At 41.0% G+C, this 15,085-nt stretch overlaps 1 protein-coding gene across 3 annotated transcripts; it reads right to left on the bottom strand.

Annotated features, from left to right (window-relative positions):
• Nucleotides 1–363: 363 nt before the first annotated feature.
• Nucleotides 364–14,621, bottom strand: usf2l (upstream transcription factor 2, c-fos interacting-like). 3 transcript variants are annotated; one of them, XM_068569428.1, is made up of 11 exons: nt 14,379–14,620; nt 13,865–13,905; nt 13,442–13,548; nt 11,621–11,740; nt 10,786–10,939; nt 8,324–8,411; nt 6,444–6,482; nt 4,185–4,243; nt 3,729–3,823; nt 3,513–3,641; nt 364–2,629 (listed from the first exon to the last, which is right to left on the bottom strand). In XM_068569428.1, the coding sequence occupies exons 1-11, from the start codon at nt 14,411–14,413 to the stop codon at nt 2,540–2,542; spliced, it is 957 nt and encodes a 318-aa protein (XP_068425529.1). In that variant the 5' UTR covers nt 14,414–14,620; the 3' UTR covers nt 364–2,539. The 3 variants fall into 3 exon arrangements, with proteins under 3 accessions (XP_068425529.1, XP_068425530.1, XP_068425531.1); XM_068569429.1 differs by having other exon boundaries at nt 13,442–13,539; nt 14,379–14,617; XM_068569430.1 differs by lacking the exon at nt 6,444–6,482 and having other exon boundaries at nt 14,379–14,621.
• Between the last annotated feature and the right edge of the window lie 464 nt (nt 14,622–15,085).

Below are 15,085 nucleotides of genomic sequence, written 5' to 3' on the forward strand. Positions count from 1 at the left end.
TTTCCCCTTAAAAATTTGAATTGTTGCAAATTGTCTCAAAATCAAGTTTTCATGGGCTTTAATGGGGCTTCTATGAACCAAATTTAGTAAAGATCGAATAAAATATGAAGCAGTTTTGATGGGGAAAAAATGAGGACTACTGAAGGATTCATCTGAAACAGAGCGAGCAAAATATACACTTGACTTTAGAGCTAGTTTTGACTCAAGTCAAAATTTAAAGTGATGGTCATGTTTCATTTCACCCAAATCTATTATAATTATTATGTTATCCTGTTAAAACAAACACAAGGTGGAAAACTTTTAGAGTAATACAGTATTTCTGTTTGTAAATGTCCTGCATAAGCACAATGAGCCACAACCAAAGTCCATAAAGGTTATCAGCTAGTGAAAGTTTTATTTTTTCACCATATTACTTAAAAAGGTGTCTTTAAAATCTAACCTGAGAAAAGTGAGGCTGCTACAGAAAGGACTTATTTTTCTCTTCATTCTTCTGCCTTTCTCAAAAAGAAACGAGAGAAGAAAAAATAGAATAAAATTAGCCACGAGTGACCTTTTCACTTGTGAACATCCGTCTTCTAAAGCATTATTCATGTCATCACATTCACATTCTCTGCACTGCTCTTACTGGAGGTGTAATAAAAAGAAGAAAAGAAAAAAAAGTCTACTGCAAAACATCTATCATTCAACTTTGGCTAGGAGCCTCGTTGGATAGATCAGACACTCGCACGATCCATATCAGGTTTGAATCCGGCAGTTGTAGCAGAACAGCACTTCCACAGCACGAGCTGTTAACTTGCCGAGTCTGAGATATTAAAACGTGATAGTGTGCCTGATTTTGCCAGCGTTGGTTTTGCTCTGTTGGATCCTCAGCTGTTGACACGGGGAGAAGCGAGCATGCTCTAATAAGTGGCTCCGAAGCTTGACGTCTCCCTTCCGCTTCTGCTCACATCGCCCAAAGCGGCAGGGGAAAAAACAACACATCATGTATATTCATTCACAAAATCATCAACAATGTTAATATTGGTTTTGCCATTTGTACAACGCTATTACAGTTTACTTATTGTTCGCCTGAGTGAGTGGACAAATACGTGAGCTCATTTCCAAGTTTCCCCACTTACAAAGTATTCCTTCATTTGGAGGGGAACGAGTTATGCTCAACTAAGAAGTGCGACACAGTATTTCCTGTGTACTCCTGCTCCATAGTGAGCAGGGTCTTTGAGCGCCGCTCTCCGGGGGGCCTCCCCCTCTCCCCATCCTCCCCCTTGTGCGTTGAGCTGCATTTGAAGTGTTGCAATACCAAAATAGAGCAAACAGCTTGAAATGAAACATGTGGGGATTATTCTTACGCGTATCGAGACACCGGTAAATCACAGATATAAAAAAAAAAATGAGAAAAGAAAAACCCAGTTTTGATTGATAGTTTGACAAAAGTTGGAATTAGAGCCGCACCGCACTCGCTCCTCCAGTCCACGATCCAGAACTTTGGGTTCATTATTTGTTGACATGTTCCACACTCGTACGTTTCATTTTGTAATTAAACAGCATTTGAACAGTTGGATCTTTAAAAGTGTTTTTGTTTTTCTTCTGGTGAAGCAAATGCCCAACAATTCAAGTAGACCACCTTTTTTCCTTCTTTCTTTCCAAATCAAGCTCCCAGATTGCACACACTTCATGGTAATTACTATGACAAAGGGCCAGCATGAACTTAATGAGTTATTGATTGTTTACTCCCAGAGATAATCTGCTCTACCGTTGTGTAAGATCTGTATTAAAACACAAGAAGTCTTATTTACATAAATCGGTGGAGAAGCGCCGGTCGGCACAGCTCCTTGTTTGTGTTTAGGTCTAGGTAAGCCGTGTGTGCGTCGCATTAATTCTGTGTCTAGTATCAACAATGTTTTGCGTACTTTGATGTTTCCTCACTTAAAAATTCAATCTGCTACTCTGGGGTGTGTGAGCTTCTATGTAACTGGTCTCCATCAAGGCTTCTGCCAGCAAGCAGACTAATAAATTAAAGCAGCTAAAAACAAACATTAATACAGAACTCAAAAACACAAACAGAATAAAAGCACAAACTAAATCAAAACCAGTAATTTTTGGGTTGGGAGAGAAATACACCGAAAAGGGAAAAAAACAAAACAATAAACGGCAAAACATCATAGTCCATGAGACATAAATACAAAACAAGGGAGGAGTTCAGCAGAGGTTTTCTTTCATAGCGAGTGCTCGCGACGCACCGGTGGTGGTGAGCAGGCATCTTTTTCTCGGAGCAGGTGGTTATCTCAATAGGACTGAACAGTCAAGTACAGCCACAAGCAATTGGCCGTGAAGGGTTTTTCTACCTGGGAACCCAGGGAAGGATGCATTCACTAAAAAGAAAGTGATTCTTCACAAGTCCTTTTTTTTTTTTTTTTTTTTTTTTTTACATTTTCCCTCCCCACATCCATCGTCTCGCCTTCTCCTCCAACGTGTCGGTCGTATGTCTGAGTGGTGATCCCCCCTCCCTGTTCTTTTTTATGTTTTGGTTTTTGTCTCTGCTTTACTGCGGCGGCGTCTCTCCAACCATCTCGATGCCGTGCTGCTGGAGTTGCGCTCGGAGCAAAGCGTTCTCATTCTTCAGCTCTTCAATCTTAAGAACAAAGGAGAGAGGGGGGGGGAACAAAAATCTCATTATCACTGTCTTCATCTCCGTGACAGCTAAATATAGCTCCAAGTTTAGACACCAAACTTTTTGGTTTGAAGACCGAGAGTGCTGGCTGTGTGTAATGCACACACAGGGCTATTCAATCCCTGGGATTATAGAGTAGTGTGCAGCCCTTTTCAAAGACACCTCTGTCCACAACCAACTGGATTATCAAATCTTGAGGTATGTCATCTCTGCTACATTTCCCTCAGGGGAAACCCAAATTCTCCTTGGCTTCACAATGAGGAGACAGCTTTGAGCATCAGAATAAGAGTATATTGCAGAGAGCCTCGCAGTCCTGGGACTCAATGGGGAGATGTGGCAGCCTCGGAGATGCAAGATTTCACAATACTTTGAGTGCATTAGCATGCAGTTAGTTCTCACACAACCCCTGAGTATATTATTCCCACAGTTTCTCAAAGCGCTGATTTCAGGTAACATTATATAAGCGCAAACTCTTTTGATCCCTTTTTGTCAGGCTGTGATGATCAGCTACACAGGCGGAAGTCTCAGGGGGAGTTTGTCTTGAAAAAGTGAAGATGCGTATAGGGCTAGGTGGATTTCATGCCTCCGAGACTCGAGTGAGAGGATGTTGCAATGCACTCCAAAGCAAACTCCTCTATTCAATGCAGTGGCAATCTTCACAGACACACATGCAGCCTGCTGTGGCCGCCTTATTATTTGTGACTATTTATCTGCAACACCCGGCCACCTCAAAGCAAGATTTATACATTATCATTCATAGACCTTCTTTACCCATTATTGAATTCCTAGAAACTTCACATGACACCAATATTTGTAGGGCTAATGTGCAGACTGATACTCCTACCTGCTGCCTGCACAACTCATTGTCCACTTGTATCCTTTCCACTTCCTTCAGGCCCTCCTGCAGTCGCACGTTGCTTTGCCTTAAATCGCGAATGTAGTCACAAGCTTTAGACAGGATGCCCCCTTTGCTCTAGAGAGGACAGAGAGGAATGGTGACCATTTCAAAACAGAAACGTCAGAGAACAGTTGGCAGCAGAAGTGAAGTGAGACAGCCTACTGCTCCAGTCTTGGTGCTTTCAATATTGCAGTCTGGGATGATCTTGGAAAGTGTGACAATCCAGTTGTTGATCTTGTCTCTTCTCCGCCTTTCAACTGATGGAATGTTATATAGAAAACAGCTTAACAAATATGAAATGTATGAACATACAACCAGCATTTTTAACATGTCTTTTTATAAAGAGATCAGAGGTAGTTTGGGTTGAAAGAACCATGTTTTAATTTCTTACGCCTGGTCATTTCAGCTTATGCCCTGCAGGTATGAAATACTGTTGAATTTTGATAGCTTAACAGCACCCCCTAGTGGCCAGTCCAGAAACATATACGTTATCTATTCCTAATAGATTATTTAGACAGGACTTGGTGGTTCTTTCAACAAAAATCCTCCATTTAGACACTGCACTGCATTGTGTTATGCTGATGAAATCAAAAGCCACAATCGCCGCTAATTACCCACCTTCATTGTGTTGCGCTCTTCTCCTTTCATCTCTCGGTGTTCGCGGTCCATCTATTTTCCTGCAGACAGAGAGGAAATAAAACACTTTTCACACGCTATAATATCTCCCATCTCTGGCTGCTCTACAATCAGGCACAAATCCAATCCAATCCCCCAAATTCACCTAATCCTGGGCCTATTGAAAACCATTCTTCACTGTTATCTTTAAATTCAAGCCTATTGTAACCACAGCCCTTGCTACTACCAGTATGCTATTTTAAATAGGAGCCTTTGAAGGCATGCAGTGCGTACGGTAGAAATACTGAGATGCACAGCCATACAAGGCCACATATGCAGCCCCGGTGCCCCCAATGTCCTGAAGCTGGGCTGCTTTGACTGGAATAGTGAGACCCATCCAACCATCTTATTACTGCCCTCTTCCCAGGTGTGGCCTGAAGGGAGCTTTCCGCTTTATTATGCTGTAAAATTACAACATTGAAAAAAAAACAGATGCCGTCTATTGGAGTCTGGGGCTTACGGCTAATGACACAACTGTCTCTTGTCTGTGTCCTCCCTTAGGTATTCTGTTAATTAAGTCCCTGAGACGTGACAGGGAGACTCATCCATCCGGCCACCACAGAATGAACAGGCCAATAACACACTTGCATAAAATCATGTCAATTAATACATCAGTCAATCTATTTATAATGAATCAACAACCATGCAATAGAACAGAAACGGTGCAGAAAAGGAGGCCTCTGCTGAAGAACATCTTGGACGGGAAGTTCTGATGTCCTGTAAGGTCACACGTGTTCCTCGTGTGTCGCTCTACGACACTTCTTTATTCTACTGCAGTGAGTTTGTGACCCATCTACACAACTCGACTGCTGATATCTCTGTTTGAGATAGTCAGCCAAGCCAAACTGCAGTCCGTCTTGTATCTCAACGCATCTTAATGGAATTTCAGCTTTATAATGGATTCAGTCCAACAGTACTCTTAGGCAGAGTGTTTAGAAAAAAATAAATGTGGATGACTGTATGAATAACTAAATGTATAGGCCTAGAGGAACGTCTTCCCCCCCCCACTGTTATAGAGGCACACCTCATCTGAGTGCTCCTGAGAATTATTGTTGCTGGAGAAATTTATAAAAATGAGCGGTGCACAATTGCTAGTGCTTCATCAATATAATTCAAAGCAAGGATGCAGACGAGGACTACATTTGTGTGATCTTATATCGATCCTCGAAAGAGAAATAAAATGGTTTCTCTTTCTTCCCTCCCATCTCATTAGGCTGCAGTATTAAATGTACATTGAGATACAAGTGAGATGACCGCAGCTTGGGCTTGATATTCTCTCCAAATATATATATTTAATTGCTTTTGTACAAACAATTATACAAAACATAAATGGTGAAATTGACAAAACACATGGCTTCATTTTTTCCTGTTTGACTACTAATCTACCTTTTAGAGTGCTGAAGGAATGAGTCTTAAAACACAGAAATTCACATTTTAATACGTCTGGTTCCTTTGTCTCGAAGTCGATCGTTTTTTTGGTTAAATGGCTGACATAAAGTCTTAAAGACATAAAGGTCGACACAAGCTTAAGAGGTTTTAACATTTTGTACTTCATTGTAAAATATGTCCGTAGATACAATGAAGGTGGTTGCTAACAAGTGTCTAAATGAGACAACAACACGTCAAGTAATCCTTCACGCTGTGTAAACTCATGTGGCCACGGTGTTCATTGATTTTAGTCTAACGTTAGCTTGTTACTTGACTTGATGAATGTACTTGAACGTGCACATCATAAACTTATGTTTTCCACAGTTTATATTACGCAAAGCTGAATGTGAAGAAGAAAAAAAAGCTTTTGGCCAAACCTTTCGGGTTTGGCCCCCAAAAAGACGTCATCCCTGCAGCACTCTCTTCAAAACTAGGCTAAATGAGGACAAAACTCAAAACAGCTACAACAAGGGACACTTTGAAAATGATACTAAAATAAGAAGTGTGGAACAAGCCATTTGTTTCCGGATAGAGAACATCGACCTGATTTGTTAAGTCCTAATAGAGAAACGAGTTTGCCACAACTAACAACAATGGATCAGGGTCAGCACAGAAGAAACGCTACATCTGTGTCTAGAGAATCACCGGGGACTTATGGGAGGGGAGGGAGGGCAGAGGTCAGGGTGCTTCTTCTCTCTTCTCGTGGACTAATTTGATTGGTTCATTTGCTGTGAAAAACAAAAGATGTGAGAGAAATGTGGAAGCTGTCCTCACCAGTTTAAACCTTCATGCTGCAGCAGCTCGTTTTCATCTCTGCGAACGGCAGATAGGGTGGGAAATTTTCATTCATTTTACTCACATGTCAACGATAATGTCACTGTTCATTAGTTTACACCTAAATATAACTCTGAGGCTTGTGTCACAAGTCATAAATTATTCATGAATGAGGAAATGGATAGAAACAAACATATTGCAGATAGGCATTGTGAAAGATGAAGAAAACATTTCACTTTGCATTTCAACACATGGAAACGTAGACTTGTTCGTTACTCTTGACTGGAGAGCGGTCGGCTGTGCGCTGTGAATATCAAGCGACATCAAAAGGACGAAGCGGCTGCCAAATTTGAGGCGAATCTACAACTCCCCATAATGCGGCCCACAACAAAGCAGCCTAAATCTTTGAGAAATCTTAAGTTCTTGAAATCACAGAAGCAGTCAACATCCTCGCTGTCTAACCATATACTGCTCTACCCTCAAACTGACAAATAATACATGAAAGGCAGCGACGGTTAAAAGTGTCTTTCTTCCGTTTGTGTGTTCTTTTAAAAAGAAACTTATCAGAAAGAGGAGGAAAAACTGGAGCTTATGTGCTACCTAGAACAACCAGAGCTCATATGTTGTGTGCTAAACTAGCCAACCCATATTGGTAATCTCGCTGAATAACTATAATGCAGTTCCACATGTTATACCACAAGTATAAGGGGCTGGAGGAATATTCACTTAGGTCAGCGCTAACTCAATCTGATAAAAGGGTCATGTGTTCATTTTGAGTGACCATGTAAGCAAATTGATGGGCTTTGGTTTCTACCAAAGAAGGAATAAAAAATAAAAAAAACATAGTTAGAGGACCTTAAAGAAAATTGTATTCCTTAGCACTGTGACTCGATGTGTTTTTGCCACTGAAGTGAACTCTGAATTTGAAATAAAGCTCGTCAGAATTTGTATCCGTAGTAGGCCAGAACAAGGCATCACGCAAATACAAAAGCTCAGTTCGTCGTTGCTCACGTGAGCCTGCTGATTATCTTAATAACGGCAATCACCAGCATGTGGCTAACAGTTGGAGGGAGTCAGCATCGCTTGATGCATGATTATAATGATGCACGTTGTGAATTATAGGGATAAACATCATAAGAAAATATTGGAGGGGGAAAAAAGCCAGGATATGCTAAAATAAACAATAGCAGCGTTTCATGTCGCATCAACTAAGCCTTGCAGTAGTTCTAATTCAATTCGCATGACTATTTTAGTCATATCTACATATGACTTACAATAATTGACCAAACTGATTGCCAACTAGGCATTCCATATGAACTGGATTTGGTGCTCAATCTCTCTGCTGTAGACAAAATTCTTCCTCATCCGCAGCCTGCTGCCGCATTAGCATTTAGATTCCGGGGAATTCAGCATGCTTTGTTCACTCAATATGCGTCAATGTTGATTTAAGGGGTTTATATCTGAGGCTTTGCCAGGTGAGGTTTCTTTAACTGAAAGAAGACCATCAAGCTTGTGGGGATTTGTGCTGAAGCATCAGACTCAAATGTTTGTGATCTTTGCAGTAAATGATTAACACTGGGACAGAAATGTCAAATCAGAAATCATATCCAACGTAATGGCTGTGAATGGCTCTGAACACGAGACATTAAGAAGCAATTTGTCCTGTTTTTAAACTAAAGTTCACCTTTAAGCAAATCACAGCTTGTCAGCTAAAACCAGCAAATGGTCTATTTCGAGTGGCATTTCCATTGAAGATAACGATGGTGTTTTACGAGAACTGACCAGCAGTTACTTTGTTTTCAGAAATAGCTGCATCTCAAGACTTCAATATCAATACTGTCTTCTTCTCCCAGACAGCAACTGATAGAGCCGATACTCACGCAGGGTAAGGCTGTGTTCGAGGAGCGATGGTTCGCGGTGTGCCCGTCTGAATGACATCAGGGGGGGTCATCATCACATAAAATTGACCTGTGAAAGGCAGAGCAGTCAGTTAGCAAGGCGGCGAGAAACAAAAGGGCAACCCAACATAAAAGGCTGACTCTCGATGCTCCAATTTATTATTTCACAATAAATAAGAGTGTGAGGGTTGATTTTTAACGATGAGCTCAAACATTATTGTCTCTTTGATCTGTGCTTTTTACGTTTTTGAAGTAATTAATTATCACGCTGCAGCATCTCTTCTGCTCTTTTTGTCGGGTCTGAGCTCCTCCAACTACTCTGCTTACTGCAAGTGCAACAGAACCGTGGCAAGTTAAAAGCCATGGTTTTAAAATAAAATAAAAACTGATATTTCAATCCGGTCTGTCTGAAGTTTTACACAAACCCGGCACTCGAGCTCGGCTAAAAGTGAACAGTTACAAACAAGCTAAAACAGAAGCTGTCTGGAAGTGGATTTTAGATTAGATTCTAGTGAGATATTGACTAATGTGACTGTTCTAAATTAATGCTGCTGCTCTAGAAATAAAATGTAGTTCCATTTTAATTAATAATAAATGTGTTTTAAATTCATTGTTTAAAAAAAACAACAACAATTATTTAGTAATGAAAAAGAACCATTTTACCGGCTTCTTGCTTCCACTGCACATCCTGTTCATATTCATGATAATTTTTTAAAGCTTGTTTTTCTTTTGTTTGTTTGTTAAAATATACTGTGATACATATAAACAATGATGCTTGCGCAAAGACTACACTTTGATCTACCCTCCTCCAGTGCATTCCTCAGTCCGTATGCTATGGCTGCTTAAACTACCGCAGGCTCACAGAAAAGAAAGACGGCTGCCCACTTCCTTCTCCAAGGCCATGGCTTTGGCCGTTACCCACAGCAAAGAAACCTCATGGTCTTCTTCCCGTTCTGTGGCATCATCTAGCAGAGCTTGCTTTATGAGTTTATACTGCAAGCACTAACGAGTTCATCACACAAGTTGTAATTGAGGTGTGTCAACTTTTAAATGGCCTTAAGGGCGTCGGACTTGTCTAAATGTGCATCATGTGATGAAAGTACAACGCACGCTTGGTGAGACACAGGCAGGGTGTGTCAATGTGCTGCATTAGCTTGAAAATATAAGTGTTTGTACTGGATAAAATTATTTTTTTTTAACTCTACAAACGAGCTCTTCAAAATCCCAAAGATTCACCGACAAAACACTATAACCTTGTATGACTCGTGATTGTGCCTGTGTATTGTTATTTTTAGAGTGTGCAGAGATGAGGTGATGAGTAGATACATTGTCTATCGATCAATTAATTAGCAATTGTTGTTATTAACACTTATTTTTCAAGCCCAAAAATTCTAAACATTCTCTAGTTTCACCTTCTCAAATGAGGGCTTTTTTTTTTTTTTTTTACATATACAGTCGTCCCTCGCTATAACGCGGTTCACCTTTTACAGACTTTTTTTTTTACAGCGTACAGTATGAACGTGCATTGTGTTCTGCGCCCTCATTAAGCTAAGGGACTGTACTGTAAACCCTTGTCAATCAATCTCCCCAGTGCACTGTCTCCTGTACAGGACAGAATACGTTCGGCACAGAATACGTCTGGATAAAAAGTCAGCGGAGCAGCTCCCGGTCAGAGGACCTCGTAGATTGATCATTAAAATGAAATTTGTTAAATATGTTCGGGCTTATTTTTTAAATCCGCGAAACTTTTGAGAGTGTTTAAATAAGAGAGAAATGTGAGAAATTGTTAATGCCTGTCTGAAAAAAGTGTATAAAAGTGTGTGGTTAAGGGTTTTACGGCCTTAAAACATGTATAATAATGGTAAAAACAATAAAACTGACTACTTCGCGGATTTCGTCTATCGCGGGCTATTTTGGGAACGTATCCACCGCGATAAACAAGGGACCATTGTACATCAGTAATTTGATACCGTTGGCCGCTGTTGTTGGTCAAACAAAACAAGCACCCCACTAACAGGTCGACCAAGCCTCGACCACCCTCATTGACAGTCCACCAGCCTCGTCTAGATCACCACCCCAAAACCACATAAAACAGGACACATAAAACAGCTAGATGACGACATATGGCAGAAAAGAGGAAGAGAAGCAGAGCGGGTGGACATGTGACACGCAATACGATTAATGCAGCTCACTTATTTTGTGTCTCTGGTAATATTGTATTGTTACAGTATTCAGCAAAACGCAACATCAATAATAACCGAAAGTACTTTGTAGGGTCCTATTCTTTTGTGGTGATCTTTGTACATCTACTACTTCCTAGGAAAAAAACGCCAGGAGTGCAATAAACGCGATGCACTCCTGTTTGCTCAGGGTCTAGTTTGGCCAGTATTTTCAGTGACACTGTGCTAAACTTCAACCCAAATTAAGTGTGAGAACTGACTCACCCCCTGCCTGTGTGAGTGTGGGATCCGCTGCGGCCTGCACGGCCACGGTCCCGTCGCTCACCGCAGTTGCTGGGAAGTAAGCAAAGCGCGTCTCCCCTCCCACCGCCTCTCCTGCTGGGCTTCCTCCATTACTGAAAGGGTTTTGGATCACAGCCTGTGACAGATAAGAGAGAGACAGAGGGGAGGCTTGAACAAGTCGCAATGAAGCGGTCACAGCAGGTAAACGCACACCTCAGTCTCTGTCAGATTCAATACTGGCATTCCTCTCGAGACCCCCCAAGCAAGACGCGGTGCAGTTTGACAGCTGAGGAGGGAAAAAAAAAGACGTAGCAAAGATCTTGTTAGCGGAGAGAACAGCAAGGTCAGTCAAGCCGTCAGTGTACTGCAAATGAAAACAAATTTGAATCTTGCAAGGATAATTGTACGTTTTGAACCAAAAACATGTTCTGAATCTGGTTATGAACAATACCATGGTGTCTCTCTCTGAAAACATTCTGCATTTTCCTTTTTAATCTCCATGAGTAGCACCGTGTCGGGCAGCTGTCATGCTCAGATACATGCTTCACTATTTACACGGCTTTGTGCAATGCTACGTCTCATTCATGGGTTTTTAATAGTGTTTGGACAACAATGAGTGTTACGGCATGTCTCCGGAGACGATATACGTTAGCAGAATAAATTCATTGTTGGTTTTAATATTTAATCAGGAAGACTTGTTGAAAGGATGAAAGCTGAAATACTGCAGGCTTTAGACTTCAAGTAATAACTCTTTAAAATCAGTCCATATCCCCAGTGGGTTCTCGTTAATCAATGAAAGAGGGGGGGACTTTGGTACCTGGGCCACAGACTGAGGAGCCCCAGCAAAGGCAGCTGTAGAGACGACACTCACTGCTCCTCCCCCATCATCTCGACCTTCAAGCTGCTGGTCAGTCACCTGAACAACACGATACGTCACCTGCAAGGTGGAGAAAGGAACCACAGAAACCAGTTGTTTATTCAAGTGGTTTACTACCGTCCTCATGACAGGTGTACTGTGTGCAAATGAAAACCGTACCCAACTTGAAGATTTGTTGAGCATATTTATACCTAGTATCTGACACCATAGTCCAATGCAGTAGCGCACACCAGTGTGTCGTGAGAGATCGTCATGTGTGCCGTGGGAAAATGTCCAATTTCACTTAATAATACTTTTCAACAAATAATCTTCCATTGTTGAATTGTCTGAGCCTGCAAAATAGTGACTGGCCAGGTAATTAAATACTCTTCCATGCCAGTAGGTAGCACAATAATTACCTACCATATATGCTGTATTATGCTACAATGTAACATTTTGTAACTTTTTTGGGTTGTTGGTGTGCCGCAGGATTTATTTGTTATAAAAAATGTGCCACGGCTCAAAAATGGTTGAAAAACACTGCAGTAGCGCATTAATCACACATTTTGAAGCATGAGCATATTGTATCCCTCTTGATTTGCTGATGCTTCAGAATGTGCCTGATTCAATTTTTTTTAATACAAGTCACAAAAAATAGCTTGTTTGTGGCATGAATCAGTGTTTGTAACACTCCATCATGTGACTCTCCTCCTGACTGACATGTGACAGCGTTTCCATGCCAATCCCCGACCTGGCTGCAATCACATGATCGCTCAAACTAGCCTTATTTACGCCAAATGAGTCACATGGATCCCTGACTTAATTGCCTCCAGTGTAAATATCTTAATGAGGATAAACCAACTACGATATCATGCATGTACTTTTTCCAATCAATGTATTTGTTCCACTGTCAAATACTGAATACCGCTGGAGTGAATACCCCATTATTGGAATGGTAGGAGACACGCGTGAGACTAGAAAAATAAAACCCACACACTCATACCTTCTGTCAGGTTAGAGACCGTTACCTCCTGACTTGTTTTTTGAGTGGAGAACAGAGAAAAGGTATGACAACATAACACTGTTCGTGAGGGGAACCCAGGTTCTTCTCACTGTGACGTGAGTGCGCCTCTATCAAAACGCTGAGTTTAACAAACCATAAATGGCAACGCACAAATACAGCACATGTGAAGGGGGTTGGGGGGGCATCTTTACAGAAAATCATATTATCTACCATTGTCATGCTCCATGCATAATCCATTCCATGCCATTCATCAGTATGTAATGTGAAGCTCTGTCTCTTGCTCTCTTGTTAATTATGCCTCTGTTCAAACAGCACGTTGATGTTTATTCCACAGCACGTGTAAAGTGACTCTGAAGTCTGTTTTCTGCTGAGAGTGCTATACAGATGCACTCTATCTAACCCTAAACCAATATGTTGTTAGGGACACATTAATGCATCACTAACTATAGAGCAGTAATGAAATGTATTTAATTTGTATTGTCTATTCTTGCAGGGACAGCTGCTGGACTAAAACCGGCTTTAGCTAAAAGCTCATTTGCATCCAATGTCCCTAGCCTGGACGTGACAATAAATACACTACAAACAACAACAACAACAATACAGCATATACAAGTCTGCATAAAAAGTCTATTTTCATTCCCATCCTTTTGTACAATTACTTGAGGAGATTGTGCATGCACATTTGATATCATTCTGAAATTCCCAGTAAGGCACAACAATCACAAGAAGTCCCATCACATCATCTTTGAGACACTCACCTGACCCCCCTCAGTGCGGAACTGATATTGTATGTTATGGTCACCAAACGCTGCCGCCTGCTGAACACTGGCTATTGTAACAGCTGTCTGCTCTTCTCCTGCGCCGTCTCAGGGAGGGGCGAGCGGGCGGAGGGGGGAAGAAAAAGTCAATCGTGAGAATGAAAAAAAAGGAAAAACTAATAAAGAAATCTAACAAGCTGTGTTGCAGAAAATAATATGTGCCTCCTGCATGATGCAGTTTGAACAGAAGAGGAAATACATGCCATACTCGGTGACACGAAGCTTATTTATCAGATGGAGCAGTTTGTCATACGTTAACGTTACATCTACTTGGGGCTATTTTACAAAATATATCGCTTAGTGCATCATTGTTGTGTAGGATACCATGTGTTTTAACTGACAGCTTGGTGAATATTTTCTTACCGTCAGACGTCTGGACAACCTCTTCTTCTTGCTTTTCTTGGCTGCAAACCAGGTAACAATTAGTTTAACACAACCAGTATTTATCCCGGGAGTATTGTGTATATAAATAAAATATAATTACTGTGATCCTCAACTTTGCTTTAGCTGATGGCAAACTTGTGACTGCCAGTCACCCAACAGCACGACCGCAAAGTAAAACACAACACGGCTGAAGTCCCTACTCCACATCGGCTTATAACACAGTAGTTTATGTATACATCGCGTAAGCTAACTTAGCTCTTTTGTTATTAGCTAATCATGTTTTATACAACTGGACACAGGTCCTCTGCGATACAACTAGTCAGCTATCCAGCTAGCAAAGTATCCCACTTCTCTTTCGAATTAAACTGCTAATTCTATGCGTTTCTACAATAGTGTTTTTAAGGTTAGGCCTTAGCTTCCTAAACTAGCTATCCGAAATAGCATGTTGGAGCTAGCTTGCGCCAGTTAGCCATTTTGACCGAGTCCCGGTTACCTGGCGCTGTCCAGACTCTGTTCGAGCATATCCATCAGGGTTGGAGTAAAAAGTGATATTCTGTGTCACAGACGGAGATGGAAGTGCTGATCACGGGAACAAACACTCGGGTCATGTGAGAGAGACAGACCAGGACACGTGAGGTATGGCTCGGTGTCGGAGTTAAAATGGAGGCCGCCGCTGCCGTTGCTGACCCGAGCTGACTCTGAAGATCTGGATCTCATACGGTTAACGCGTTCAAAAACAACGGTTTCTGCTCCGGTCATAATATATAGTGTGACGTTACCAAGAAGTCAGATGTTATCGCTTTGTAACCTTGAGAGAAAGTGGGAAAGATCAAACAGTCCAATAAAAAAAAGAAGAAAGTATAACTTAATCAGATGTTAGTGTCCAGAGAGTGATGTTTACACAAATGTCAAAAAGGTATCTTCAGAAGTTACACAGTGGCATATTATTATTATTATTATTATTATTATTATTATTATTATTATTATTATTATTGATCCCAGAGAATGGAAATTGACACACACAAAAAAGATGAGGGAAACAGGAGGATAACAAACGTTATCAAACAATTAATTTGTATCACAAAATAATAATAAAAAACTTTCATAAAAAAAAAAAGTAGATATTTTAAAACAAAATGTCCAAATAATGGCTTGCTTATCTCAGGGAAACAACTTATCAGCTCAAAATATTGACACATT

Source organism: Clinocottus analis, unplaced genomic scaffold (assembly GCF_023055335.1).
Source record: "Clinocottus analis isolate CAN_PGR_092001 unplaced genomic scaffold, fCliAna1.0.p SCAF_9, whole genome shotgun sequence".
In the NCBI taxonomy this organism is placed as follows: Eukaryota; Metazoa; Chordata; class Actinopteri; order Perciformes; family Cottidae; genus Clinocottus; species Clinocottus analis.